Source organism: Anomaloglossus baeobatrachus, chromosome 1 (genome assembly GCF_048569485.1).
Source record: "Anomaloglossus baeobatrachus isolate aAnoBae1 chromosome 1, aAnoBae1.hap1, whole genome shotgun sequence".
Taxonomy (NCBI): Eukaryota; Metazoa; Chordata; class Amphibia; order Anura; family Aromobatidae; genus Anomaloglossus; species Anomaloglossus baeobatrachus.
The window spans coordinates 194,136,688-194,164,394 of NC_134353.1; the positions used below are offsets into that span (position 1 = coordinate 194,136,688).

The 27,707-nt window shown below is 41.3% G+C and overlaps 1 protein-coding gene across 5 annotated transcripts in view; it reads right to left on the reverse strand.

Moving 5' to 3' along the window:
• GRIA2 (glutamate ionotropic receptor AMPA type subunit 2) overlaps positions 1–27,707 on the reverse strand; it is a 270,236-nt gene that overhangs the window by 138,586 nt on the left and 103,943 nt on the right. For all 5 annotated transcript variants that reach the window (XM_075347593.1, XM_075347571.1, XM_075347564.1 and 2 more), the window contains exon 3: positions 23,534–23,773. In XM_075347593.1, the coding sequence (XP_075203708.1) occupies positions 23,534–23,773 (240 nt within the window). The remainder of the gene's footprint in view (positions 1–23,533; positions 23,774–27,707) is intronic.

Consider the following 27,707-nt stretch of genomic DNA (forward strand, 5'->3'; position numbering starts at 1 on the left):
ACAAAAAGCATGTTCAATCATGTTTAAAGTTGCTCAACAACAATTGGACAAGCCTGTGAAATGCTGGGAGGATATAGTCTGCTCAGATCAGACCAAAATTGAAAGCTTTGGATGCTATAATAAACACCATATTTTTAGGCCAGAGGGCACTGCATAACGCCCCCAAAAATGCCATACCAACAGTGAAATTTGGAGCTGGGAACATGATGTTTTTCTGCATATGGAACAGGCAAACTTCATATAAGTGAAGTAAGGATGAATGTACAAATGTTAAAAAAAAAAAAGTAAAAATCACCATAATAAACGGCATAATACTTTCTTTAAACTTACATGTTTTCTGAATAAAAATCATTTAAAAAAAATGCAATATGATTCAAAGATTTTTAATAGAAATTTTACACGAGATATTGATGTAATATTTCTATTTAGAAACTTTATTTTGCCATATATGGAAGTCTAAGGGCTCTTTCGGACATCCTCCAGCACGATCCAAGCACAGACTAGAACTGCACGGACTGGCTGCGGCTCTCCCAACTAGAGCATGACAAACACATAGAACGATATGAGGCTGTCACACTGTCAAGAGAGCCGTGGCCAATAAACGGCCTGAGTCTGACAGCCTCATAGAATATATAAAGCTGTCATGCTCTGGTGGAGAGAGTCGCAGCCAGTCCGTGCATTCATGGTCTGTGCTTGAACTCTGTTGCACGGACATCTGAAAAAGCCCTAAGGTTGTGTTCTCATGATGATTGTTTTGGTGAGTTTTTGATGCTTGGCAGCAAAGTGGATGGGATATATAGAAATCTCATGCCCACTGTGATTTTCTTAATCAGAGTAAACTGATCCGTGGTGCGTGTTTCAAATCTGTAATATGGTAATGTCGCTTGTGATACGCTGAATGTTATGTGCAGAATTTCCCCATAGATATGAGTCAGATGAAGAAATTCTGCAGGTAAAAAAATCCACGTCTTTAATGTGTTTAGTTCTGCAGAAATGCACCAAAAAATGTATATGATCTGCACATGACTGTATCAAGATAGTTTTGTCATAGGCAAATACAAATACCAGGATTTATCAAAACAAAGCTTCCTTATTTATAACATAATGTATCAAAAGGAGAAAAAATTGCATCCTCAAAAACGCAATAAAAACTTTTTTTTTCTCTTTTTGGTATTTCATGCTTTAATTCATGCCCATTTCGTGGCACCATGTTTTAGCCACTGGCTGTATGATAACAGCCATGTATATTTAACTCTGAAATGTTGCTGCATTTCAAAGAGAAATACACTTTTAATAGCTGCTGGGGACCAAGCCAAGCTATTGACTAATCGTACAGGGAAGGGGCCCCAGCGCCTTCTCCCCGCCTGCTGACATTGACTAACAGGTCTCTCCCAATATGCTGCCAATACTTAGGGGTACTTTGTACACTACGACATCGCAAGCCGATGCTGCGATGCCGAGCGCGATAGTCCCTGCCCCCGTCGCAGCTGCGATATCATTGTGATAGCTGCTGTAGCGAATATTATCGCTACGGCAGCTTCACATGCACTCACTTGCCGTGCGACATCGCTCTGGCCGGCAAACCGCCTTCTTATTAAGGGGGCGGGTCCTGCGGCATCACACGGCAGGCGGCCAATAGGAGCGGAGGGGCGGAGATGAGCGGGATGTAAACATCCCACCCACCTCCTTCCTTCCGCATATCCTACGGGAGCCGTGGTGACGCAGGTAGGAGATGTTCCTCGCTCCTGCGACTTCACACACAGCGATGTGTGTTGCCGCAGGAGCGAGGAACAACATCGGACCGTTGCATCAGCGTAATTATGGAATTTGCCAACACTACACCGATGATACGATTATGACGATTTTTGCTCTCGTTAATCGTATCATCTAGGATTTATACACTACAATGTCGAGAGCAACGCAGGAAGTGCGTCACTTTCGACATGACCCCACCGACATCGCACCTGCGATGTCGTAGTGTGCAAAGTACCCCTTAGTATGCTTTTCAATGAAATGCCGCAGTGTTTCAGAGTTACACATACATGGCTATGATTGTACAGCCAGTGGCTGATACATGCTGTCCATGTGTCCTTCTACTGTCCACTAATTCTCTCGCATGTGAGAATCGGGTTACAGGTGCGGAGAATATGAGGAGTTTCTCCATCTTCTCCATTGCCTCTCTCAGGATATGTTGGACTGCACTTGGATGACATCCAAGCGCAGTTTGATCTTTTGTACACACAGATAGACTTGACCCATTGGTATACGGTGCCAATCAAAGCATGCAGTGATTTTTTTCTCATGCTGAATCGGCATTGGACAAAACAAAAACAATAGCCAGCACTGCTACATAGAATAACACTGGAGCGAGTGCTATCCGATAAAACATCAGATATCCTTCATCCAACTAACATGCAAATGTGACCAAATCTTAAGGTTCAATTTTTATGGGGCTGTCTGATTGGACTGTAAGACTCCCTTTTATAAGCTGCACGTGTGCAGATAAAATGTTATTAAGGTGGGTACTTACAAATATTACTATTTTATAAAATTTTTGCTACTTGGGTTCTACAGGTGTAATTGTGTTCAGTTAATTTATTACTAAAATTGACAGTACTGTATTATGCTTCTATTTAGTCCAGGTATGAACGATGTCAGTATGCTGTGAACATGAGTATTTTATGTCTAAATTAGAGCTCATTCATATGTTAGTTTTTCATACATGATTGCTATCCATTTTTTCATGGATAGCATTCATGCATGTTTTTCTCATATCTGACATGAAATCAGAATAAACCTTTCCCATTATAGGTCAATTAAGAACCAAAATTATTTATATTTGCCAAATGCCAGAAAATAATGCAAGAGAGAGAAAATGTTTTAAGTAGAGATGAGCCACTCCCCTAGCGTTCGAGTTTGGTTCGTCGAACGGAGGCTCCGTTCGACGAACGTTCGACGAACCTTCGACGAACCTCTCGAACCCCATTGAAAACAATGGGAGGCAAACACAAACACATAAAAACACATTATACATGTACACATATAGTTAATAAACATTGCCATAACACTTACAGGTCCCCGCAACGCGTCCTGCACTCTGTCTCCCGCCACTTTTCCTTCCGATAATCGCTGCGTCCTCCCGGTAACCAGCACTGATGATAGGACTTATCGTGACGTCAAAATAGCATGTGACCAGTCACATGTCTATTATCTCATTGGCAACACATTGGTCACATAGCTAGATGTCATGCTAGGTCCTGTCAGTGCATCTCTCCGGTACGCGGTGATCGCTCCAGCATCTCCGTGGACCGGCGAAATGCTCTGGCACATGGTCGACTTCCCTGTCCATGCATGTCGGCGCTCTTTACAGAGTCAGCCCACATGCAAGGACTGGATGCCACAGCCGGTGAATAACGGAGACCACCGTTGCTATAGCAACCCGCCTGTCAGTGGTGACATTACCGCTAACAGCACGCAGCTTCTGTTCACTCACTGAGTGAACAGACTGCACGGGAGCAGCAGCATCTTCTCCCATGCAGTGCTGTCTGATGTAGCAGAGCTGCATGGGTTGAAGGAGAAAGAAGAAAGAAGACCATGGATCGCGGAGGGATGAGAGGGAGTAATAAACATGGAGTCTCTAAGTGTGTCTGTGTATTTATTTCTATTAAAGTATTTTTTCTCTGTGTGGTGTCTTTTTTTAACCCTTTATTGGAGATTCTTAATGGCTGGGTCAAACTTGCCTGACATTAAGAATCTTTGGCTTAATACTAGCTAGTAAATCAAAGCTAGTATTAACTCATTATTACCCAGCAAGCCACCCGGCTTTAGGGCTGCTGGAAGAGTTGGATACAGCGCCAGATGATGGCACTTCTATGAAAGCGCCATTTTCTGGGGCGGCTGCGGACTGCAATTCACAGCAGAGGGGCCCAGAAATCTAGTTGTGTCCAGCCTAGTTGTACTTGGCTGGACACAAAAATGGGGCGAAGCTCATGTCGATTTTTTTTAATTATTTAATGAAATTCATGAAATAATTAAAAAAAGGGCTTCCCTATTTTTTTAGGTTCCCAGCCGGGTACAAATAGGCAGCAGGGGGTTGGGGGCAGCCGTACCTGCCTGCTGTACCTGGCTAGCATACAAAAATATGGCAAAGCCCACATCATTTTTTTGGTGGGCAAAAAACTCCTGCAAACAGTCCTGGATGGAGTATGCTGAGCCTTGTAGTTCTGCAGCTGCTGTCTGCTTTCCTACATACACTAGTGAATGGAGCATGCTGAGCCTTGTAGTTCTGAAGCTGCTGTCTGCTCTCCTCCATACAAACAGGCAGCAGACAGCAGCTGCAGAACTACAAGGCTCAGCATACTCCATCCAGGACCGTATGCAGGAGTTTTTTGCCCCCCCCCAAAATTACGTGGGCTTCGCCATGTTTTTGTATGCTAGCCAGGTACAGCAGGTAGCTTATGGGTTGCCCCCAACCCCTAGCTGCCTATTTGTACCCGGTTGGGAACTAAAAATATAGGGAAGCCCTTTTTTTATTTCATGAATTTCATGAAATATTTTAAAAAAAATTTTTGTGTCCAGCTAGGTACAACTAGGCAGCTGGTGATTGGAATCCGCAGCTCAGGGTGCCCAAGCTTTCTGGGCACCCCTGCTGAGAATTGCAGTCCGCAGCCACCCCAGAAATTGGCACTTTCATAGAAGCGCCATCTTCTGGTGCTGTATCCAACTCCTCCAGCTGCCCTGGTGAGGGGTGGCTCGCTGGGTAATAATGGGGTTAGGGCTAGCTGTATATTATCAACTGGCCCTAAGCCCGAAATTCACGGTGTCACACAAATATTAGACATGGCCACCATGAAATTCTAGTACAGATAAAAAAAAACACAACACACAGAAAAATATTTTTATTAGAAATAAAACTCCATCTTTATTGAAATAAGGAATCCCCCTCTGCAGTAATCTTGGGTCAAGGGTCCCACGCCGTCCAATCCGGATCCAATATCATCTGATCGGTTTGCTGGAAGGCAAAGTGATCAGATGATGTGTCAGGTTAAAGGGCCTGAATCACATGACACAGCAGCTGATTGTATAAACAGCTTTTATACAATCAGCTGATGCATCAGTGCAAAAAAAAACAAAAAAAACTACACACTTCAGTGCAGACTCCTGTCGGACAGCATCAGTTCATAGTTTAGCTGGCCGGGCAGTAAAAAGCCGGCCACACCGCTCGTCTTATAGTGTCAGCTGATTCCGTCAGGTGACCACATCAGCTGATCATCGCCAGGTCTGAGAGAGAGAGAGAGAAAGAAGAGAGAGAAAAGGGAGAGAGAAAATGCAGAGAGAAAAGAGAGAGAGAAAAGAGAGAAAAGACAGAAAAAAGAGAAGAGAGAGAGGGAGAGAGAGAGAGAAGAGAGAGAGGAGGAGAGAAGAGAGAGAGGAGAGAGAGAAAAAAGAGAGAGAAGAGAGAGGAGAGAGAAGAAAGAGGGAGAGAGAAGAGAGAGAGAAGAGAGAGAGAAGAGAGAGAGAAGAGGAGAGAAGAGAGAGAAGAGATAGAGGAGAGAGAGAGAAGATAGAGGGGAGAGGAGAGAGGAGAGAGGAGAGAGAGAGGGAAAAAGAGAAAAAGAGAGACTGAGAAAAAGAGAGAAAGAAAAAGAGAGAGAGAAAAAGAGAGAGAGAGGGAGAGAGAGAAAAAGAAAGAAAGAGAGAGAGAAAGAGAGAGAGAAAGGGAGAAAGAGAAAGAGAGAGAAAAAGAGAGGGAGAGAGAGAGAGGAGAGAGAAGAGAGAGAAGAGAGAGGAGAGAACAATGCAGCCTCATTCCGTGAACTGAATTTAGAGGTGTTTCCCGCAACTCACAGCTGATGTCCAGGTCCTCCCCTCAGTGCATAATTAAATTAAATTATAATTATAAATAAATAATAATTATAATTTAAAAATAAATTAAATTCTTTACCGGGGCGGCAAGGACTTGAACTTGTGCACTAATGCTTCTTAGGCGAGAGCCCTAACCATTGAGCCATTGGCTCTAATAAGAAGCATAGGCAATTTGTTAATCTTTAGCTCTATACTGCAGTAGAGAATCTAGAAGATGGATGGATGGACGGACGGACGGACGGACGGACGGGCGGGCGGGCGGGCGGACGGGCGGACGGGCGGGCAAACACCGGCAGTACCACACTCATCACCGCACACACGCACATACTACATCTACCATCATCACCGCAGGCACGACAACCCCCATCATCCTCCCCTCAGTGCATAGTTAAATTAAATTATCATTATACATAAATAATAATTATAATTTAAAAATAAATTAAATTCTTTCCCGTGATTTGAACTCGTGAACTAATCCTTCTTAGGAGAGAGCTCTAACCACGCAGCCACTGGCTCTAATGAGAAACATAGGCAGATTTGGTAATCTTGACATCTGCATTGCAGACTGATGTCTTCGCTGACAGCGTGATTCACTTCAGGTGCTGCGTGGAGAGGACACTCGTGTTCTACGGTGCTCCCTGTCATCTTCATGTAGCAGAGCTGACAGTGTCGTGTGGATTACGTCGGACCTGGATTGTTGTTTGGGGATTAATAAAAAGGTAAATAAGGTGTTTTTGTCTTTTATTCCAAATAAAGGATTGTTGACTCTGTGTGTTTCTTTACTTTCACTTACAGTTTAATCATGGAAGGTATCTCGGGGAGACGCCTGCCATGATTAACTCCTTATTACCCGGATTGCCACTGCACCAGGGCAATTCGGGATGAACTGGGTAGAGTCCCGGGACTGCCGCATCTAGTGGATGCGGCAATTCCGGGCGGCTGCTGGGTGATATTGTTAGGGTGGTGGGCTCGCCATAATGTGGCACTCCCCATCGTGACAATACCAGCCTCCAGCCGTGTGGCTTTATCCTGGCTGGTATCAAATGTGGGGGGAACTGCATTTTTTTTATTTATTTTGTTTTGTATTACTTATTTATTTTACTGCACGATATAGACCCACCCGCCGGCGGCTGTGATTGGTTGCAGTAAGACAGCTGTCACTCATCGTGGGGGCATGTGTGACTGCAACCAATCATGGGCACCGGTGGGCGGGGAAAGTACAGGATAACTAATTGAATAATGAAGCGGCAGCCATTTTCAAAAGAGGAAATGCCGCTGGAGATTTGTGACAGCCGTGCAGCGAGACGCCTGTGATCGGTGAGTAGGAAAGTGAGAGGGATTGTGCTGGGGATGCAGGACGCATGCAGATACGAAAGGTGCGCACATACTTACTGTGAAAAGCCACGCTTTCGGTGCTTCAACTGTTCTCGAATGTAGCTCGAACTGCCGAACTTTTAGCAAATCGTTCGAGTTCGTCGAACGACTTAAACACCCCCCAAAATCACTCGAACATGAAATTGGCGAACCTCGAACATCACTCATCTCTAGTTTTAAGGCATTTTTACCACTTACTCTAAAGTCAAAAGTTTACATCCATTTCATTAGTATTTGGTACCATTGCCCTTAAACTGAATGACTTGGGTCAAACATTTTGGAGATCCTTCCACAAGCTTCTCACAATAGTTGGTAGGAATTTGGGCCCATTCCTCCTGACAGAACTGGTGTAACTGAGCCATGTTTGTAGGTCGCCTTGCTCTCACCTGCCTTTTCAGCTTTGCCCATACATATTCAATAAGACTGAGATCAGGGCTTTGTGATGGCCACTCAAAACATTGATTTTGTTATCCTTAAGCCACTTTGAAACCAGTTGGGCAGTATGCTTTGGGTCATTGTTTATTTGGAAGAACCATTTCCGCCCAAGCTTTAAGTTCAAGGCTGATGTCTTGAGATGTTGCTTCAGTAATGCCACATAATGTTCTTTAATCATAGTGCCATCTATTTTGTGAAGTGCACGAGTGTCTCCAGCTGCAAAACAACCCCACAACATGATGATGCCAGCCTGGTGTTTCACAGTTGGGATGGTGTTCTTAGATTTCAAAGCTTCTCCATTTTTCCTCCACATTTAACGATGGTCATTATGGCCAAATGGTTCAATTTTTGTTTTGTCAGACCACAGAACATGTCTCCAAAAATGAAGGTCTTAGTTCCTGTGTGCAGTTGCAAACATTAATCTGGCTTTTTTAGGTATGTTTTGGATTAATGGCTTCTTACTGGCTGAGTGGCCTTTCAGCCCATGTTGATACAGTACTCGTTTCACTGTGGATAATGACACAATCTTACCAGCTTCCACCAGCATCTTCACAAGGTCTTTTGCTTTGTTCTTGGGTTGATATGCACATGTCTGATCAAAGTACGTTCCTCTCTGGTACACGAAACACATCTCCTTCCTGAGCTGTATGATGGCTGGAGATTCCCATTTTGTTTGTACTTGTGTATAATTGTTTGTACAGATGAACAAGGCCCCTTCGCATATCTGGAAATTGCACCCAAGGATGAACCAGACTTGTGCAAGTCCACAATTATCTTCCTGAGATCTTGACTGATTCCTTTTGACTTTCCCTTTATGCTACACAAAGAAGCAGTGTGTTTGAGGTGTACATTAAAATACATCCACAGGTGTGTCTCTAACTTATATGTTGCTAATAAACCTATCAGAAGCTTCCAAAGACATGTCATCATCATAAATGTTTAAAGGCATAGAACTGTTAATGTATGTAAACTTTTGACTTTGCAGAAAGTAATAAAAATGCCGTAAAACATTCTCTCTCTCTGTCTCTCTCTCTCTTTAAACACAAACAGCACACTGATGCTGTGCTATCTGTGTGTCCTGTCTGTGATTTCAACTGACCCATAGAATTATATGGGTAATTTTCATCCATGATGCTGAGAAAAAAAAAGACATCTTCATGATTTTTTTTAGACACATGGTCCGCACAAAAGCCCCATAGACTATAATTGGTTCGTGCTCGGTCCGTGAGAATCACAGATAGAATACATACAAGACACATAGACATCTGAATGAAACCTAAGTCATTTTTTTTCAATATTCTGAACTACCCCAGTACCATTTTTAGACAGCAAAGACAAAAGATGAACAGTTCCTCTTATGCACAACATTGAGATACCAGAAAGTAAATTGCTGTGCTAATTTACCAATTCATCAAATCTAATACTAATTTATATCTTTTTTGCATGGGACCATTGTGTTAATATAATAATCATTTTCAGATGAAACCATGGCCTTCATTATGAAATATTTCACATAGGCTGTAGACATAAATCTTGTACTAAACGAATGAAAGCTAAAGCTACTAATCCATGTTACATACGATCTATTTATATTGAAAATGTACTGCATCTATATATATATATGCAAATTTCTTTAATGTACAGATAAATTTCATATTTTTACTGTATATGAAAAATGAAACCTTTCAATGTAGTGCTTTATCTATTGCAAAGCTCTATGTCTTTTAGTTGTAGATTTTCCTTGAAATAAATTGGTTTTTTTGACACAAAAAGGCTTTCATTTTATGTGTGTCTTTCAATGGTTCAAGTGGTATTGTTTAACTTAATAATGAGCAGTATTAAGTATGCCGACATAACTGCTATCTGCCATATGAGCCCACACATAGCCCCTATATACAGTATGAGTTCACAAATAGCCCTCCTAAATATAGTATAAGGCCTCACAGTCCCACTATATACAGTATGAGCCCCCACATAGTTTCCCTATATACAGTATGAGTCTGCAATACAGCATGACCCCCTATATAAATGTCCTTTATACATATGAGCTGTCACATAGCCCTCTATGTAAAGTATGATCCCCAGCATAGCCCTTATGTATAGTATGAACCCTCACATAGTCTCAACATATACAGTATGAGCCGTACATAGCCAAATATATACAGTCTGAGCCCTCTCATAGCTCTCTGTATAAACTTTGATCATCCACATAGCCTTCCTATATATAGGATGAGCCCACACATAGACCCCTATACACAATATAAGCCACCACATAGCCTCTCTATGTTTAGTATGAGCCTCCACATAGTCCCTACATAAAGTATGAGCCGTCACGTGGCCCCTATATACAGTTTGATCCCTCATATAGTCTCCTATATACATTATGTGCCACCAGAAAGCCCTCTTATATACAGTATGAGCCCTGAGAAATTGCAAAGTTTAACTCCCTCTAATGCAAGCCCTGATTGTAACTAGGAGTTATTTTTGGAGTCGGGCTTATATTTCAAGCAAACTCCAAAATTCTGTAAAATCATGCTAGGGCTTATTTTTGAGGTAGGTCTTATTCATAGTCTCACCTTGCTCCCATTCCATGAGCGCTGCGCTCTACTCCGCTCTCCGATGTACTGACTCTCTGCATAGCAGGCGCGAAGTGACGTTAGCGTGTATGCTGTGATTGGTGGAAGAAGGAGCCATCAGCTTTGTCCTCCACCAATGTATTCACTGTTATCTACATTCTGTGGATGAAGAGATGACTGACATTTGGACATATGCAGCAGGCGACGAAAGGCACGGTGCGGCCCATGGGCCGCTGTTTTCATTCCTTCTGTTGTTTCTGCCCGTGGGTCAGACTGGAAGAGCCAAAGGGGCCAGAGGACAAGATGTGGCCCAGCAGCACTTTGCCCAGGTCTGCAATAGCTTATTTATGGACAGGTCAGCTTGTATTGAAGAGTTTGGCTGACAGTCTAATGTATATCAGTGCCCTCAAAAGTACCTTCACAGAGGATGCCAAGGGAAATAAAAATTCATCATGGCTGATGTCGGACTGGTAATCCTTTTGTTCTCTAGAGATAAGCCACTGCCAGTGATGTCTTGCAATAGCTCTCTTATGGAAAACCCAGAAGCCCTCGGTGTAGGAGGTGGTTCTGTGAACGGATGAATTAGGCAAGATAAATGCTGGCTAAATGATTGGCCTAAATACCAATCGACAGTCAGCTATCTAAAGTGGATAGGCCCCTGCAATGTGCTAGATTCCTCATAGCAGCACATGCTGTTGATACAATTACTGTATTTTTAGACTGGCTTGTCTAAGTTTACAACAAATATTATTTGACTTACTTTGGGCCAGAAATGTTTGTCACTGTTTTTGACACATAGATTTGCATGTAAGGTCACACTCCATATCAATAAGCCTCTCTGTAAATTGCCCCATAATTTTGGTGCATTTATTTGATACAGCATCCTAGATAGTTATTTTATGGTGTATTTGCTCTAGTTAAAGTATTTCTTTAACCTTTTCCTATCCTGAGTCCCCGGGGGGACAGTCCAAAAATTCCGTTCCGCTCCTTTGTCCCTTGGCAGGGGACATCAATAATTCATATGCATTTTACTGTCCCAAGTCCCTTGTAGCGTGCCAGTGAGTGGAAAGTCCCTTTTCCAAGCATAGCAGGCAGGACTTCACGCATAGTGCTATTATGATTTCAATGGGCAGAACAGGAAATTTTATTGGATAGGAAAAGGTTAAGACATTTTCCCGAGGTTCTGTAGTATATAAAAAGCTATAATAAATGCATGTATTAAAACACCCACAAGAAACAGATAAAACATACTTCTACAAGAAAAAAAATCATAAAAAATATGTGAAGAGCTTTTTGATGAATAATTATTAAATGCCTTATCATCTTGCTCATATCAACATTAATAAACTCAGCGTTACTCACTTTTCCTGCCTGTCCGCTACCTCTCTGTGAACATGACTGCCAATGCTGGGCACCATGGCTCTGTCAATGTCATGATCATGTGTGGTGCAGTCATGATATCAGTGCTGGAGCCTGTCAGCAAGACCAGGGGCAGCAGAGATGAGAGGCATGGCAGAGGAATGAACAGCTGAGCAAGGTCTCATTTTTACATTCATTTTTATTTGCATATGCGAAAAAAAGGTCAGTTTTTCATCAGTGTTCTGGATCCATTTTCCATCCACTTTTGTACCATGGATCCATTTTTATTATTAGTGTGTCATCCTGGTTTCCTGATATGCAATTTTTTTAATTTTTGTTTTCTTTATCCTCTAAACAGTAAACAACATAAAGCCCTCCACTGACACATAGCATCCATCCATGTGCTTGCCGACCATTTTTTTCACCGACGAATTTGAATGGCAAAGGTTAAGCCACAATTCCAATAAAAACTGAATATGTCTCTATTTTTCTTTTTTGGACACTTGGTCCACTAATAGAGCACGGATTTGGGAACAGCTAACACATACTGTATAAAACAAGCATGTGACAAATGAGTATTTGAACGAGGCCTTATGCTGAACTTATTATTTTTCACAAAAACAAGTCAACAAGCATTTAATGGGAATCTGTCAGGTCCCCTGACTGCTCCTTATCGTTACTAAAGTGGGAAGGATACAAAATTCTTCAGAAAGATCATGTTTTTATGGAACTTACTAATGGTGCAGTGTTTAAAGAATCAACTTTTAACCCTAGAACGCATACCTGGGGCCTCGCAGGCCTGCTAGGTCACTTGTTTTCTATGGTAGATTTCTATGGTTGCGCATTCTAGGGTTAATCTACAGTGACGCATATACTAATGAATTTATTTTACTCTCTTAGATAGCACCATTCATTCCACAACACTGTTCCATTGGGCTCACAATCTAAATTCCCTATCAGTGTATCTTTGGAGTGTGGGAGGAAACCGGAGTACCCGGAGGAAACCCACACAAACACGGGGAGAACATACAAACTCCTTGCAGATGTTGTCCTTAGTGGGATTTAGAGCCAGGACCCTAGGGCTGCAAGACTTCCGTGCTAACCACTGATCCACCATGCAACAGGTGAAGATGAGTTGGAGGGTGGGTTGCTCACATGACCAGGTTATGCGCAACACAAGCACGTGAAGACTTCCAATTTATTGCAACGCATTTTGGTGTAAAACCTATACTTTCCTCAGGCATAACAGAAATTAAATCACCTCCTTCCTTATAAAGGGGTCATGTTATGACAACTCATTTAAATTAAGAACCATTGAACAACTGACAGAATATAAAAATGTACAGAAAAAAAATCTATATATTTTGTAAATAAACAAAATTGAACAATTGATTGAATATAAAAAAAGTGTAGAAAAAAAACATACATGCATATACACATACAGTATATATGACTACATAAAGTGTATATATACACCTGAACATAAAAATTAAATATTAGCAATGGGGTTTTTTTTGTTTCTTTTTTTCTGTAAATTTTTAATTTTTTATCAAATGTTTATTTGTTTTTAATTTAAATGAGTTGTTAAGTGATAACGTGTTTTCAATGTCTGACCCCTTTATGATGATTTATTTTCTGTTATTCCTGAAGAAACTACTTCTACTTTGAAACGCATTGCGATAAATTAGAACTTTTTTTATACTTCCCGCCTGGATTAATCTTAGTCAGCAGCAGTGCCCGGGATCCACTTTCACACTGGATTTGATGTGAAGATGTGCTGGAGTAAGATGCTCCTGATTCATGAAGAGAGGCAAGTCTCTACATGAATCAGGAGCATTGAACAAGTTACGTACCCCGATGTATGTGTCTCACCACAAATCCTGCTCCAGTCCCTGCTGGAGTAAGATTTGTGATGTAGCGAATGCTGCCGTATGTCATGAATGTGATGAGAGACGGTCGCAATACCCCCATCCTTCACAAGTCCGTCCTCTTTGCTGTAGTGGGGAAAATTTACAAGAACACCAAAAGTTGCACACTTTTTACACAGTCAGGGACATAACAACAATGGATGCAGGGGTTGCACTCACACCTGGGCCCTGTAACATAAGTAGCCCAAATTGTCCGTTTGATCTATATGAAAAGACCAATGCTATTAAAGACTTTCAATCATTGTTGGCGCCATTGAAGCTTTTGCATTAGGGCCCATGAGCTTCAAGTTACGCCACTGAGCACTGCCTTGAGTTATGCCAAAATAATACAACATTTTAAAGCTTTTTAAGCCAGTAAATAAATCAGTCAATAAGCATTTAGTAGTTCTATTATTTGCACATTGTGCACAATTGTTTTCTCCTAATTGATTAGAAAATGCACAACTTGCGATTTAACTTAACATTTTGTTATATTATTATCATCTCATTACATGATATGATAAAAAAGTGATAAAAAAAGTACCATTAATAAAAATAGCATGATGAGAGAACAATGAAAAGGTGAGTTTCCTTTCATGTTTTTTTTAGGGCAAATGAAAATAAAAGTGCTGGAAGGTACCCAAAATATTTTTTTTCTCAACATATTTGGTGGCACATTTTTTCCATACTTTAATCACGTCTTTTTATGACTAGTTGTGGTCATATAGAAAAGCTTACACTTTAGATAAAAATGCTGGTATACTCTATACCTATAGCAGTTGAGAGGTATGACTTTGACTAATCCATTCATTTTGAGGCGGGCGAGGGAGGTGTGTATGTGGAGGTGTGGTTTGTGTTTTTGTGTTTACCATCAGTGTGGCATCCATTGTTCACATATGCAAAAAAAATATAGATATTCTTAGAGAACCGGACATCTGATATAAGCTACCTGATCCCCATGCAGCATGTGTCAGGCACTCGCTGTATCATCTCAGCTACATATGTTTGACTTTAAAAGCTGCTGGGGACTGATAGACTAGTCAGACAGGCAGATTCTCGCTTCTTACCCTGCAGGTCTCTGCGCACATGCTTGCATAGGGAGAGACCAGTCAATCCAAGGCAGTGGGTGGGGAGAAGCTGTCAGGGACTCACCTGTCCGACTAGTCTTCAGCGCGGCTTGACACCTGGCGGCTTGTAATGTATGTTTTTTCTCAGTGTTTTGGTTGTGAAATATACCTGGCTAATATCACAGCCAGTACCTGATGCATCATGCCCGTGGATCGGGCATCATGCATCAGCTCAGCGGTCAGGTTCACTTTAAATACCATATTCCCCGGCTTATAATAAAAATAATAGATACCACCCTCATTTCACAACAAAACAGAAGTCCAAATAAGGACCGCCGAAAAAGGTCACCATCAAACAATTAAACATATTAATATAAAAATGTTTTAATTTTTATTGATAAGCACTATGTCATTAACAATTAATAAGAACAGGAACAAAAAAAATACTGTTACACTTTGAAAAAAAAATGTGCACAATGTTTTTCGATTGTATTAATTTTTAAATTATTGATAGTAATATTTACAGTGTTGACTGTAGTATATATAAATATTATCTATTTTTTACTGTAATTAACCATGGTATATAGCACTGATTTGCATAACAATTTGTATATTATATTTTTGTATGGTTTTTTTTATATATATTTAACAAACTGAGGACTTTACATTATATTGGGTTATTTCTTTTATTATATTCTTTTATATTATCAGTCATCTGTACTCTAGTGTGCTGATACATTTGATTGTCTGTCTTGGTGTATTCTGCTATTATATGAATTGTATCTGTTGTTTTTTTATTCTACACTGGGGAATATACTAGAAATAAGGGGATATCTGAGTAGAGGACAACCCTTCTGAACAAGAAAATACAGACTGCACTCAGATGACACACGGATACAATCTGAGTACTGTCCATTTTTTTAATTGATCCAATCACGTGACTGGGCGAGTTTAATCTGCAAATCTTATGAAAAAATAGATGTTTCAACTTTTTTTGAAAAAAAAAAAAAAAAAATGGTTCCCCTCAAAGAAACGGAGATGTAAATATGCCCATAGACTAAAATGGGTACAAAAGAAGGATAGAATATGTACATGAAACATGGACATCTGAATAAGGCTTTAGAATTTAGAAGTATTGATAATTGAGCCCCATTGTATTTTATAATGCAGTAATACGATAAGTAGTACAAATACTTCATGCACATACTGTTAATATTGGTAATGTCTTCATCACAGACAACCCACTTTTCAGGTCTTTAAGAACAGACGATAAATAGTTAATCCATTTCTTTAATTTGGAAGCTGCAAGCTACGATAAATCTATTAAATATAACCTTTTAGAAAATGTATTCCATTAATGTCGAGCCATTTCATTTAAACATCTTGACTGATCATGTATGGACTGACATCTGAGAATAAACAAATACATTGCTGAGAATATTGCACTTCATTTCCATCATGGCCTCAGTTAAGTTATTCTGTCACTGCTGTATTTCCGCTGATTTATTGCTTTTGTATGATTATACAGGGAGAATTTCCCCTTCACCTTCTGGATGACCATTATTCATTCTCGTGTTTTCAGGCATTAGAGAAAATCACTGCTTGACAATTTAATATAATAAAATGTGTGTTTTTAAAGTCTACTTTAAGTTCACCTTCATTGAACCTATGCTAATAGATTAAATTAAGAAGTCGTATAGATAACAATTCTGTAATGGGCACTGTGTCAGTCCATCAGATGACATAGTTCGAAAAGACCTTCTTCACGTGGCATGGCTGTATGTAGGAGATTGTACAGCAGCATATGGGGTTCCCTACAGAGTCCTATACCACATTAGCAACTGGGACTCCTGGGCTTGTGCATGGTGCTCTGCTGGGTTTAATCTATTTAGGCATTATATAATGAAAACATTGATGCACAACATAATAGTGCCATATGCAAGCATGGAATGGTCATCGGACATTTAGTGTCCGTACACGGAACCCAAACACGAACTTCTCGGTGAAGTCCTTGTTACTGTACGTGTTCGGACACTTGGATTAAAGAAAGAGGCAAAATTGGGATTAAAGTAGGACAATTATACTTCTAGAGTTTCCTCGCGGCTGTCACACTGCTTCCGGGTCTGTTCAGTGTTTGTGATTAGTTGCGCTCACAATCTCCAGCTTATCTGCTTAATTTGCTAACTAACTAACTAACTTGCTATCAAAATATGCTTTGGGGACTCAGATACTACTGAGAGGACAACCAATCACAGATGCCGGCACACCAGTATTCTGACTGCAACTAATCACAAACGCTGTCAGAATGGGTGGGTGTGGGAAGCAGTGAATATTCATGAGATTTAATGGGCAGACCCAGAAGCAGTGTGACAGCCACATGGGAGACTTGGTAAGCATAACATCCTCCTTTAATCTCCAATTTGATTCCTTTTGCGGTCCCCTAACCCTTACTAACACCATTTTATTACACTTAAGTTCAGGTCCCTTAGACTTATATGGGATTTAGCATCCAGCATCAAGTTCAGGTTGAAGTCCAGTCCCGAGCCGGACTTTTTTTTTAAGTTTGGCCAGACCATCAGAACCAGAACATCTGTGGGCTCGCCCATCTCTACTTTTCATGTAAGGTCCAATCATCAGTATAATAAAATGGGGCAATCAAATAACGCTGCATGAACTGGTCACCAGCTGGCATGTGTACAAGTACTGGTGCAAAGTGATACCAAATGCATAGAAGAGAGAATAGCAGATTGTTAGATTAGTGAGCTGAGGTGATAAGCCAGTCTAAACAAATGAGTTTTTAGGGCACACTTGAAACTGTGGATACTGGGAATCAATTGGATTATCTGAGGTTGTGCATTTCATAAAACTGGTTCAGCACGAGAAAAGTCATGGAGACGGGAATGGGAGGTTCAACTTATAGTGCATGTTAGTCTTAGGACAATAGCAGAATGAAGAGGATGGGTAGGCTGGTAGAATGTAAAGCTGGGTTCACACATAGCGACAGCGAAAACGACATCGCTGTTACGTCACCATTTTCTGTGACGTAAAAGCGACCTTGTAAGTCGCTGTTATGATCGCTGCTTAGCTGTCAAACAGCGATGCAGCAGCGATCATAACGTCGCTACATGTGCAGAGAGCAGGGAGCCGCACACACTGCTTAGCGCTGGTTCCTTGCTCTCCTAGCTACAGCACACATCGGGTTAATTAACCCGATGTGTACTGCAGCTACATGTCACAGTACAGAGAGCAGGGAGCCGCGCACACCGCTTAGCGCTGGCTCCTTGCTCTCCTAGCTACAGTACACATAGGGTTAATTACCCGATGCGTACTGCAGCTACATGTGCACAGAGCAGGAGCCGGCACTAGCAGCAAGAGCGGCGGAGGCTGGTAACGAAGGTAAATATCGGGTAACCAGGGAAAGGTCTTCCCTTGGTTACCCGATGTTTACAGTGGTTACAGCTTTCCGCAGCTGCCAGACGCCGGCTCCTGCTCCCTGCTCGCTTCATTTCGTCGCTCTCTCGCTGTCACACACAGCGATGTGTGCTTCACAGCGGGAGAGCGCCGACAAAAAATGAAGCAGGACATTCAGCAACGAGCAACGACCTCACAGCAGGGGCCAGCTCGTTGCTGGATGTCACACACAGCGACAGCGACGGGACGTCGCTGCAACGTCACAGAAAATGGTGACGTAGCAGCGACGTCGTTGTCGTCGTCGCTGTGTGTGACACCACCTTAAGAGTGATAAGTTTATATTCGATTTTGTAACAGATGGGCAACCAGTGCAGAGATTGGCACATGGTGGAGTAATTAGTGTAGAGGCTCGACCGACCAGAGGCTGCTTCCAGCATGTGGGCTTTAGGAGGACGGAAAAAGAAAAGAGAAAACAGCTGACTACGATCATCGAGAACGTCACTGATGAGTACCTGTATAGTATGCACATAAATTGCCTGCAGATCACTGATGATATTATAATTATATGATCACTGTATGGTGGCCATAACAGAGGTTTTGATTGTTAATCTGTATGGTGGTATTATCACTACTATATATGCTGGTAATGTTTGGTTATGGACTGGCGGTATTATTTGTCTATTTTATTTTATTGCAATATTGATGCTTCTTAGTCTTGGTACAGTCATGTTTGTTAAAAAAAATGTTTCAATAAATTGTCAACAAGCACTGCAGCCTATTGAAATCTAAAGTGGTGGTATTTACACAGTATTAAGATCTAGCTCCATCTGACGGTTCCAGAAGTTGTGACGTGATTGTGTGGTGCCCCTGACCTGGTCAGGCACCACTGAGTACTGCACCCATGCTGGGGACAGTACAATACAGGTAATCCAGAAGGCTGACCGAGGTGTGACTACACAGGCGCATAGTGATCAGGTCTCACACATGTACCTTTGAGAGGACCCCTGGGGATCCCAGGAGGGGGCAAAGCCTTCACCTCCACTGGAATAGTGGAGGGGGTAAAAGCCTCCATCTCCACTCAAGGGGTGTGGTGGAGAGCCTGGTTGCTAGGTGGCGTAGGCAAGAACAGGAGAGGAGGAGCAGTGAGCCGGTTCAGTGTGCAGTTCAGGGGGAGCAGACGTCAGGAGCAGACCCCTGGGGCTGTTGCAGTCTGACAGCGTCCGCGCAGTGGCTACCGACGGGGGAGAACGGTCACCTAGTAGTGCTACCCGAAATCCATCTTCAGCTAAAGAGAGAGCAACGGAGTGGGAAGTAAGGAGACTGCTAGGGAGTTACCAGGCCCAAACGGGTAGTAGGTCCCAGTGCAGGGATAGATCCACCTTTCCTTGCCAAACCTGCTTGAGGGGGCACTTCACACCCCCAAGATCACACTACAAAGTCCGCAGCCACATCGCCACAGTTAGGGCCCATAGTTCACAGGAGGCAAGCAGCCGGAGTGTCCTGGTCCAGGCTACAAGCAAACGGACAAAACGAAGGGGAGAGAGGCTTCAGCAACTTCCCTGGGTGACCCCCATAGGGACTAAAAGTCGGGGTTACCCCAAAACGCAAAGGGCTAAGGAAGGCGAGTCGGTAGTCACCCTCACCAGTCAGCCTGAAGGACACCTGGTTCCAGCCTGGTTCATCCCAGCTACGCCCGGGTTACTCACTCTGCCACCTTCTGTGAGTAAAACCCCTGAAAGACATTCTGCTTGTGTGGAGTTATTCTGCGCCTTGTGGTTCTACACACCTACATAGGGCCCTGGGGCTTGCCTCACTCTCAGGAGGCTATTACAACCGACTGCACCCACCATCAGCCCCAGGCGTCCCTTAATCTGCAGTGGCGGTCCCCACTGACCGCAATTCTGAGAGTGGCGTCACGACAAATAGAAGATTTCCTACCTGTGACAAGATCCAGCCGAGTGGAGTCCCTGAAGGTAATGCACCGACACTGCACTTGTGGGGCTTCACATCTGCAAGTATGTGATTCGCTTACCTGTCGTCACCTACCGACTACAATAGAACATTGTGCAATGTGGCTGAGACTAGTCAGCCCGTGACCGCAAGTATGCGAATTACATGCTAATGTGCCAGCTGCAGGAACTGTGAAATCATAATGGTTTGTAAACTACTCAACGCTAGGATTTTTTGGGCTGCACTACAACTTGCCAAAAATTTAGACAGGGGTGTACAACTCTTGATCAGTATAATTATTCTCTCATTGTGTGGTGGTATTATGTAGTCATGGCATATCGGTATTATTTAATCTTATATAGCAGTATTGTTGGTAATATTAATATTACATCATGATTTCCTCCCGGACGGATAATTTGTGACAGTAACGTGCATCTGAGGAAGGGGTAGCAGCATAGGCCTGTGTGCTTTCAAAAAACCTGGGGTTGAATTTCATTCCCAGACTGGCCCTGGCCATATGTACAGGTGTGCTTGAAAGATTGTGAATCCTTCAACATTTAGCACATTTCTGCCAAAACTTGAAAAACTAAAGGTCCTAAAATATAAAGAGAACAACTCAAACAAGTGAGTGAAAAATACTAGACTTTGACATTTTTGAATGATCTAATATCAGGTCTGTGAGTGTCAAAAGTATGTGCACCTTTGCTTTCAGTATCTGGTGTCAGTACATAGTGTAGCAATAGCTGCATCTAAACGTTTCTGGTGATTGTCGATTGGCACATCGGCTTGGAGGAATTTCAGCCAATTCATCCCAACAAAATAGCTTCAACTCTGTTATCACAACATAAAGTAATACAGAGAATTCTTAAAGGTGACCTCTGAGGAAGCCATGTATTTAGTTATTTTTAAGAAGCGAAACATACGTTAGGTCTCCTGTCTTCTTTTGCTCTGGATAACCTTTGTCCTCTGACTACCCACCACTGTGAGTATATGGGTGATGTATATCTGGTCATGGTCAACTATTTTTTGTACACCACGACATATTTATACCTAATTGGTTAGCATGCACGGGGTCTCTGCATTTACTTGGTCATATTTGATTAATCATAGATGGTTATTTGGTCATATTGTCCATTTGCTTGAACCTCCGTGATGCTAGTTAAGGTTCGCTGCTGTAATGTTTTGGTGTACCTACAATAATTTTTCTAACCTTTGATCAGATTGTCCCCGTTTTACGCTCTACATGGGGTATTAAGTCATTACCATCTGACTGTATTTCTGGTCCGTTTATTTTACTGGCATCCTGTGCCTTATCTATGTATTGCTATATACGGATCATTTACTGTTAAATATGGACTTCGGTTGTTCTATGATTGTGGATTCTCATTTTAATACTGTTATTATTAAAAATTTGTAATTTTCTATTGAACATTGTTTACTGATGTGCATTTTTTACTCCACTAACTTACCATACATGCCTATGGTACTGTCAAAAGGACCAAATATCTCCCTGGAAACATTTTTGAAGAAAGTTCATTCACGGATGAAAGATCTTTCGCCACCATGAAAAAAATCTTTCTTTTCACTAGTGGCTGAAAAAAATTCAAATATTGTCGGCTTTGTTACAGATGGTCAGCTAAAAGGATTATTGTTTTATACATTTCACAAACATTCAGAATGATTAAACTATTTATTTTGTATCATTCTAGTGACAGTCTAGTAGTATTCATGGGTATTTTTAGATAATTGATATTTACTAGGGGGGTAACTAAAGAGTCTGCAACTGCACCCGTGCCCTGGAGCCTAAGGGGCCCAAAATATCTCAATGGCCAATATGAAAAAGAGCCATACTATTAAATACTTGCAATAATTGGGGGTCCCGTTAAAGCTTTTGGATTCACTGTGTGTGATTTACTAAAATAATAGAGTGAGTATAACAAAGGTTCATCCTCCATCTTTCTGCAATTCAGACTCCAAATATAAAGCGAAGTGTGCGTGTATTTATGTACTGGCATATAACTGTATGTGTCACACTGTAACAAGTTCTAAAATGTTTCCTACATAGAAAGAAATATTACAATTACACATTTCTTCTACAAGGGCATCAAAATTTTGACAATGTATTATGCACTGTATTGTACCTTGCTTAGTTTTATTTGGGAGGGTTTTTACTCTAAAAACACTGAAAATATGGCATCAAAAGGTAAACACTACCAAATATACACTACCTGTTGGAGCATAAATGCGCAATCCCAGTGAAAGATATTAGCACTTTTTTCATAAACTATGTGATATACATCCCCTGAGTGAATAGGTTCTTAAAAAGATATTGATATTATTTAATTTAAGGATGGAGGTCATTTTTGGAAAGATGACAACAATAAGAGCAGCCATATTGTCTGTCACTTTAGAGTCATCTCCTAAGAAATCTTTTGTTTTTACTTTTGTAAAATAGAACAGATACAATGTCAACATCTCAGTAGGTAAATAAAACATGGCATAATTACAATATACTGTTCATATGTTTGTTTGCCCATTAGCAGTATTTTAATAGTCTTTTTCGACAAGCCAATTATTTTTCCAATGCGCAAAAGACAATCAGTAATAGATCTGTCACACAAAGTTTTGCTCAAAACTCACCAATTGTCATGGCGGCATCAGACGCTGTTCACACTACAGATTCTGACACTGCACACTATGGTTTCTCTGGTGATTCTGAGAAACATAGGCAGGCTCGGGTGTCAGCCAGCTGTGTGCTCATTAATGATCAGGCTACCAAGAGTTAATCTCTGCTAACCTGCTGGTTATCTCTTGTATCACATGTTGTTGGAAACCTATCACATTTACTCCACCCCTTTTTTAAGATGGTGGAATCTGTCTTCCCACGCTGCCTATAGTTTATTGATGTGTTGGTCTGTGTGCTGGTGCGTCGTAGTCCTGCTGGTGATTATATTGCATGGTGCTTGAAGTTGTTGTGAAATTCTCTCGTCATCTTGTTATTTCTTCCCTGCGCATATTTTCCTCCTTACCTCTTATTGTCTTTTACCTTTGTGTAAGAATGCTGGAATTTTAGTTTCCCCTGTTTGTCTATCTCTGTTGGTTTTATCACACCCCTGTCCCGGTCCTCCCCTGGGATAGTGGGGGAGTGGGTATAGGATCAGGGCTGGTCAAAAGCAAGGTGAGGAAGGCAGCTCAGACATCCTCACCTTCAGAGGTAACTTTGAGATTAAGGATAACTAGGGTCCCCCTAGCCTGAGGGCAAGTCTAGGAGTCCCTGTCCCCAGCTTTCTCCATAACATCTGTGACAAGATCACTTATTGCGAGTAGGCTATCATTGTTCTCGGCAGCACAACCTGTTTACACACTATGATGTGCTGCTGAGAACTATGAATGTTAATAAGGCTTAAAATTAATATCCCTCAATAAATGACTGACCATCCCACACTTACTATTTCTACATCTGGTTTATTCTTATGATTTCTGTAGTTTAAGTCTCAGTCTACTTTTGATTTTACTGAATTTTTAATATTCATGTTTTTTTCTACACAGGTAATATTTTGCATTTCACAGTAAACAGATTGAAACTTACCTCTATCACTGTCATAAAGATATGCAAATTTATCCCATTGATAGTATTCAATCAGACTAAGAAGTGCTCCTTTGAGGTCCGGCCTCATTTGAATAACAAATGGATGAGTACCATCTGTTGGAAAGCTTGGGGTTATGAAGGAGACATGAAGAGTTCCGCAAAATGATGTGATAGTATTTACAGACTTCTTATCATAAAATCCAAAAATAGCAAAGACTCCTCTTGAAAACTGGGAGCAGACTGCAATAAAAACAAGAAATAATCAGTATATATATTCGTTGCACTGAGTCTATAACATTTGCATCATGTGAAGCATAAAACAGTGACTGTATTCAGGAGATGATTTACAGATTGAACATATGTCATCCCAATATGAAACCATTTTTGTCATGAGCCAAATTGGAATATTGCAGTAGATAACCTTGAGCATAACATTTGTTTTTTTCCAAGTTATATTAAAATCTATTGCCTTCAATACACACAAATGAAGTACAAATTGCATCGTTTTTCATTATACAATTAAATTACATATTATCATAATTCAATAGCAATGTTGTTAATGAATGCTCTGATGTCAGACTGGTTGGATCGTTAAGATAATTATTTATTTAGAAGCTTAACCTGAGAACCATTTAATACATGTAACCAACTTTTCAGCTTTTCTGTTGTGTACATTGTGCACTGATACATGGAATATATATTTATTTTGGGTAAAAAACAGAAGACTCAACAAATATGATGTGATGAAAATACACACAACAGAGTTTAAAGCTAATTTTAATCAATAGATCTTGGAGTAATAATTTCCCCAATTGGATGTGTTTAAAAAAAATGTGTGTATGCTGAGATAATCTCATACAATCCCTGACAGAAGTTCTGTCGCTTATCCATGTTATGTAAATAAAAGCTTATAACCTGACTTTAAATTCATCTATTGGTTTCATAAATTACTCTTTTGACAGCTGAAACCCTCCCAAATTTGGTTTAAGTTATGAAAATAAAGTTGCTGCAAAGCTGAAATATTGATCATTTAATGAACACAGAAAGGTCAGAATTTGGCAAGACAAAAGTTTTGTCGCCCACAGAAAGTAATATGAAATTCAAACAACTTCTAATACATATACTAATATATATGTTGCATAACATTGGTCAAGTTGCAGTTCTAGTGAAGGTCTGGGGTGCTGGGTTTCTTTTTATACACACCCACTAATTAACCGATCATTTAGTGAGTACAGGTGAGGATGTAAACTAGGATTGGGTGCATTATATGAGAAGGTGACAAAACTTTTGTCTTGTCAAAATCTGACCTTTCTGTGTTCATTAAATGATCATTATTTCAGCTTTGCAGAAATTTTATTTTCATAGTCTAAACCAAATTTGGGAGGGTTTCAGCTTTCAAAAGAGTAATTTATAAAACCAATGGATGAATTTAAAGTCAGGTTATAAGCTTTTATTTACATAACATGGATAAGCGACAGAACTTCTGGCAGGGACTGTATATGTGACCCTGCTATGTACTGTGTAATGACCATGTCTGACCGTACAGTAAAACTGGCTCTTCAGGTAGGAAGTAGACGAACTCTAGTGCCATATATTGGAATATTGGAAGTAGCAATCCTAAAAGTCAAAAGTGACCCTTAAGGCCACGTCTCACTAAGCAACATCGCTAGCAACATCACTGCTGAGGCACTACTTTTGTGACGTAACAGTGATGTTGCTAGCGATGCTGCTGTGTGTGACATCCAGCAACAACCTGGCCCCTGCTATGAGGTCGCTGGTTGTTGCTGAATGTCCTGGACCATTTTTTAGTTGTTGCTCTCCCGCTGTGAAGCACACATCGCTGTGTGTGACAACGAGAGAGCAACAACTGAATGTGCAGTGAGCAGGGAGCCGGCGTCTGCGGACGCTGGTAACCAATGTAAATATCGGGTAACCAAGAAGCCCTTTCCTTAGATACCTGATATTTACCTTCGTTACCAGCGTCCGTCGCTCTCACGCTGTCAGTGCCGGCTCCTTGCTCCCTGCACACATAGCCAGACTACACATCGGGTAATAAACCCGATGTGTACTCTGGCTAGGAGTGCAGGGAGCCAGCACTAAGTGGTGTGTGCTGGTAAACAAGGTAAATATCGGGTTGGTTACCCGATATTTACCTTAGTTACAAAGCGCAGCATCGCTTCCACGCGTCGCTGCTGGCTGGGGGCTGGTCACTGGTTGCTGGTGAGATCTGCCTGTGTGACAGCTCACCAGCAACCCGTGTAGCGACGCTCCAGCGATCCCTGCCAGGTCAGGTTGCTGGTAGGATCGCTGGAGCGTCGCTTAGTGTGACAGTACCTTTAGTGCTTTGTGATATGCTTAGGATTTATGCCAGATCAGAACCTCAGTTTGCAGACATGGTCTTTCAGGGTGATTGCCCCTCGTCAGTACAAAGTATGAGACCTGATCTGACTGTATGAGAGGATAAGGTGGGGTCTAAGGGGAAAGCTTTTCTCCCTGTGGAGAATGATACACCTCTTCTCACTACTGGCATGCCTGTCATATGACAAAGCTTATTAAAGGTCACTTTTGTTTTTTAGGATTACTACTTCCAATAGGTGGTACTAGAGTTCATCTCCTTCCTCTCTGAAGAGACAATTTGTATATTTCCCAGAGGATCATTGTGGCTATAAGTCTCCTCACTACTGGGATGCCAGATTGGTGTGTCAGTCTCCGTAAGGAGAATAGCTTTCCCCTTTGAACATAAAGAGACATGGTCTGATCATACCACATCTCCTGGGAAAAGGAGTAAGTAAAAAAAAGTATATAAACATTATTGCATGTGATTGCAAATTATTTTTTCTATGAGGTAAAACATTTTTTAAAAATAGGCAGGGAAATGTTTTATCTTACAAAAATCAGCTATGATCCCATGATGTAGTGCCTGTATACTCTTTTGTTTAATCTAGGCCAAGACTTGTGGTATGATCAGACCATGTTCCTGACCTGGCACTGAACCAGCGCATGGGAGAAAATGGTAAAAAGTCTGATAAGTGATGCATTTTTTTACTTGAGCACCTATGCACGTCAGTGATTTTTCTCAAAAAAAAAAAAAAAAAAAGAGAAATGAAAAATAAACTGATGGTGGTTTCTCAAGCTTCTCCTATCAAACAGTCCAGCAAAAATGGACAGTACACAAATAACATTTGACTTCTGCATGACTTTTTTCGCGAATCATAGCTTTGCATTGGTGAGTTGATCAGACACTCAGATCAGTATCAGACAAGTCTCCATGCCCCTGTGGACCACACAGTAAGAGGAAGTAATTAAACATATGGACTACCCCATATACTACCATAGGTAGAAGTGCTATCCATGAACAACATCGACAGCAGTCGTAAAAGTAAATCTGACATGTAAAGGAAGCCTTCGTTTGTGATCTTGTTGAATAGCATCAGGCTCATGATGATATTAAAGGGGTTGTCCACTACTTTTACATTGATGGCCTATCCTTAGATAGGTCATAAATGTCTGGTCGGCACCATCCACCATCTGACACCATCGCTGATCAGCTGTTCTTGCTGCCGCTGCTGACAGCGGGACAAGGTTGCGGAAAGTACTCAGTTCCAGGTGCCCCCGTTAACTGATAGCGGACACGACCGTGTGCTGCAGATCTACGGTCCACTCATTAATAGGAAGTGGATATGCAGTATCCAGTCGCTATCAGAAGATGGTACAGATCCGAAACTGAGCATTTACAGCCACAGGTGGCTGTAGGCGGCACCGAAAAAAGCTGCTTAGCGGGGGTGCGGGGTGTCGAAACCCAGCCAGTCAGACATTGATCACCTATCCCAAGGAAATTCCATCAATGTAAAAGTAGTGGATGAATTCTTACTGCAACAGATAAATCTGCAAATATATCAACCCAGCCATATGCATCAGTCTTATCAGTTGTTTACTCATAATCAGTTTTCTGACACAATGAATGGCAAAAAGTTATGGGACTATAACTATACAGAAATTCATATATATTTCTATAAATGTATAAAGGCAATAACCTAATATCAATTTATTTACTTTTTTGTGTGTATTAACTACCCTAAGGGCCTCTTTATATGCTACGACATCGCTAGCAATTGCTAGCGACGTCGAGTGCGATAACACCAGCCCCCGTCGTTGTAACGATATGTGGTGATCA